Genomic DNA, 4,512 nt, shown 5'->3' on the forward strand with positions numbered 1-4,512 from the left:
AGTTTGCCCAACCAGTCTACATGTGCTTTGTAGACTTGGAGAAGGCTTTCAACCGGGTCCCTCGGGGGTTTTTGTGGGGGCCTGCTGCGGGAGTATGGGGTGCCGGACCCGTTGGCACGGGCTATCCGGTCTCTGTATGCCTGCAGTAGGAGCTGTGTTCGTATCCTCGGTAATAAGTCAGACACGTTCCCGGTGGGTGTTGGCCTCCGCCAGGGCTGCCCTTTATCACCGGTCCTGTTTGTCACCTTCATGGACAGGATATCTATGCGCAGCCAGGGGGCGGAGAGGATCTGGTTCGGGAGTCTCGGGATCATCTCTCTGCTGTTCGCGGATGATGTGGTCCTGTTGGCCTCCTCGGACCGTGCCCTCCAGCATTCACTGGGGCGTTTTGCGGCCGAGTGTGAAGCGGCAGGGATGAGAGTTAGCACCTCCAAATCTGAGGCCATGGTGCTCTGCCGGAAACCGGTGGATTGCTCCCTCCAGGTGGGGACAAATTGCCTACCCGAAGCAAAGGAGTTCAAGTATCTCGGGGTCTTGTTCACGAGTGAGGGTAAGGTGGAGTGGGAGATCGACAGGTGGATCGGTGCGGCTGCAGCAATAAAACAGCCGCTGTGCCGGTCCGTCTTGGTGAAGAGGGAGCTGAGCCGGAAGGAAAAGCTCTCCATTTACTGGTCGGTCTACGTTCCAACCCTCACCTATGGTCACAAACTCTGGGTCGTGACCGAAAGAACGAGATCTCGGATACAAGCGGCCGAAATGAGCTTCCTCCGTAGGGTGGCCGGGCTCAGCCTTAGACATAGGGTAAGGAGCTCGGAAATCAGGGGGGAGCTTGGAGTCGAGTCGCTGTTCCTTTGTGTCGAAAGGAGTCAGCTGAGGTGGTTCGGGCATCTAGTCAGGATGCCTCCTGGACGCCTCCCATTAGAGGTTTTCCAGGCACTTTCAACTGGTAGGAGACCCCGGGGAAGACCAAGGACACGCTGGAGGGATTATATCCCCCGGCTGGCCTTGGAACGCCTCGGGATCCCCCAGAATGAGCTGGAAAGTGTTGCGGGTGAGAGGGAAGCCTGGGTCCGCCTGCTGAACCTGCTGCGACCCGACCCCGGATAAGCAGCTGATAATGGATGGATGGATGGATAGCGTATTTGAGAAAAACAATTATATTATAAAATAGATATAACTTTGTGATTCTGTTTAGGCCAGCAGAGAAGGCTTAGCAGGCCCTGACGGCCCGCCACTGTTTTTTTGTAAGAGTGGCCTTTACAGAAAGGTCACAGAAGCAGATCGAGAAATTCTTTCTTTATCATGTTGATTTAAAGGCAGCAATCAGCCAGTAGGCGATCCGTATGACTGAAATATTGAGAAAATCTCAGTAGATTGTGTTTCAAGTACTTTATTGTCAAATGCAAAGCAATAACAGAGAAGGAGTTGTTGGCAGTGGAATATTAGACATCAGGCTCCCTCCAGCAATGCTCATTTACATGTATAAAAGAATGGTGCAAGTGAAAAATGTGAATTTAAAACATAAAGTAGTGCATATGTTTAACTGTAATGTAAACATTAAATGTAACATTTAAATATTAAGTAAAGTACAACCACACAGTGCACAGTGCATGCCGATGACAAATTAAAGTATGTAAACAAACATTGTTAAATATGGAAACATGTTTTGTTGATCCTAAAATGGATGCACCTCATTCAAGTGTATTGAAAAAAAAAAGTTGAGTTCTTTTTCATGTGGTGATGAATAAAATATTTAGTCCTGGATGAGGCACCACGACAAGGAAGCTCCAGTTCAGACGGTTACATTTACAGCTGAACAGGTTATGTAACTACCATCTTCTGGTCCGGTTAATTCAGCTGGTTAAAGTGCACAAGTGTGCATGTGTTTTACTATGTGATATAAACAAATCAGGATGAGCAGCAGGGACATTACAATGAGGAAGGAGAATGGGCTCTTTTTAAACAGAGATTTTACTCATTAAAATGTGTCTAACACACTCCTGGTTTACAATAAACGCATTACATGCAGGAGCAAATTATACATATGTTACACTTTGATTCTCAACATATATTGAGGCCTGTATTCACCTGATTGGGACTTTCTGCAGACGTTTTCAGGAAACCGTAAACCAGAGATCAGCAAAAACATTAAATTTTTCTTTTTAACATTAAATTGATTTAGAGATTAAAGTCAATGGAAGGTCATTTTTCTTTCAAAGTAAACTAAACCTAAAATTTTGTTTCATAGTTTGGTCAGTTTAAATCCATATATCTACACCTTCTATCATAACACCTTTGGCAACAACAATAATTACCACTGGGAATTAAAACTCACAGCTAGACAACAAAGATAATCAAAAAGAAAGGGCTCAGGTATGTAAATGATTTATTTTCTTCATTCATGACTGTATGCTCGACTACCTCGTGATTTACACTGTTTGGAAAACCTTTTTTTATTGACATTATAATGTATAGACTCCTTCATACCCTGATTGCTGACTCCTCTTAACTCGGCCTTGAGGCAGGCACATGATCAACAACTGCTTCAGTTGGGAATCGTTCTTCCTTTAGGGATTAGGAATTGTTCCTGTCCAGATTTGATTGCCTCAAACGTCAGTACAGTAGTATTCCTGCTCTTTTTTTCCATCAACACTGATGAATATGTTCATAGCTCAATAGAGTATTGTTTAGTGTTAATACATAGCAAGTGCATGTGCTTGAGTGTGAGGGAGAGAGAGACAGTGGCTGTGCTTGTTGGTGGTTGGTAACTTGCAGTGGTGTAGTGGCAGTAGAAGTTACATTGTAAGTTACAGTTTGCCCATGAATAAGAAGTTCCAGTGTTTTGCATCCGAGCTGCTGGGCTAAAGTAAAGGGAGAGGATGCAAAATGTAGATGAATATATATTTATTCAGTGCCTTTTTTATTTGAGCATCAACTTTGTGTGTCTGCACATATTGTCAAAAAGATAGACTTGAACAGTAAAACGCTGAAGGCCTCAGTTGACACAGCTGAGACACAAGCCTGCAGGGAGATGGTGCAGACAGCTGCACAGATAACATGAGAGTGTATCTGTTGCGTGAGACCCATGAGTGAAAAACATGTGACACACTCGCTGTCAGACAATTGTGGTTCGTATTCATTGAATCAAACATTACAGTCGGAGTCAATGCAGTCACATCTGTCTCAGATATGCACTCTACTGGGAGCAATTACTTAACAATAAATATGTCTAGTAAAACTAAGTATATTCTTAAATTTTTTTTAAAGTTAATCATTTTTGTCCCTTGAAATGTCTGCACCAATTCCTGGTTTGCAGTAATTGCATTACATGCAGGAACATAACGTACAAATATCCAATTGGTCATACATGTTACATGTAGCATATCAGACATACACATAACAGATTAAACACAACATGTTGCGTTGTTGATCTTCAACAAACACTGAAAATGTAAAACGCTTTGTTAGTCAACATATATTGAGGGTCGTATTCAGTTATGTAGACATAATGATAGATCCTCAAACAAAAACATCACGTTTTTCTTGCTAGATTGAATTAGAGATTAAACTCGGTGGAGGAGGTCATTTTCTTTTAAAGTAAACTAAACCTACAATTCTGTTTCGTATCTTTGTCAGTTTAAATCCATATATGAGAGGATTCATCACAGGAGGAATGAGCAGGAATTCTATTGCGATGAAGTTTTGATTGCTCTGAGGTAAATTTGTGGAGCCAAATCGCATATACATCAAATCAAAAAGTATTACAAAGATAAATGTGACTAAAGAGACTAAATGAGGCACACACGTCTGTATAAACTTTACCCTGTCATCTTTGAATCTCACACAAGTTCTAATCATATGCATATAAGTCCAAATGATGAAAAACCCATGAGCCAAATAAATTAACATAGTAAAATATGCAGCAATGTTGTTTGAAACGGTGTCCGCGTCATAGCAGGTCAGTTTAACAATTACCCAGTTCACACAAAACAGTCTGTCAATGTTTGAACCACATAACTTTAGTCTTGATGTGAGCAGAATACTGATGGAAAACATGCAGAGAGGTGTTAGCCAGGAGAAACAAATGAGCTGAGAGAGCCTCCTCTTTGTCATGACAGAGTTGTAGTGAAGTGGTCGACATATAGCCAGATACCTGTCGTAGGCCATTACTGCTAGAATGGATAATTCACAGCACGCAAATGAATACAGGACAAAAGCCTGTACAAGGCATCCTTCATATGAGATCTGATAAGTGGAAGAAAACAGATCGAAGAGCAGCTTGGGGTAGAAACCTGTGGTCCCATAAAGTCCATTAAAGCAAAAACTGCACAAAAGGATGTACATGGGTTCATGTAGGTTTTGATCTAAGATAATGATCATGATGATAGAGATATTGAAAAACAAAATCATGCAGTAATACAGTAAAGTAAGTGAAAAGATAGCAATTCTGTAATTCACTGTCTCATTTATCCCAGAGAGAATGAAAATGCTTACAACAGAAACATTATCCAT

At 41.9% G+C, this 4,512-nt stretch overlaps 1 protein-coding gene across 1 annotated transcript; it reads right to left on the reverse strand.

Annotated features, from left to right (window-relative positions):
- Positions 1 to 3,582: 3,582 nt before the first annotated feature.
- Positions 3,583 to 4,512, reverse strand: LOC306748075 (olfactory receptor 11H6-like; the record flags this gene model as incomplete). The annotated part of the gene is made up of 1 exon (XM_079231198.1): positions 3,583 to 4,512. One exon carries the CDS (start codon positions 4,510 to 4,512, stop codon positions 3,583 to 3,585), a length of 930 nt encoding a protein of 309 aa, XP_079087324.1.

This window comes from Taurulus bubalis, assembly GCF_910589615.1.
Source record: "Taurulus bubalis genome assembly, chromosome: 15".
Classification (NCBI taxonomy): Eukaryota; Metazoa; Chordata; class Actinopteri; order Perciformes; family Cottidae; genus Taurulus; species Taurulus bubalis.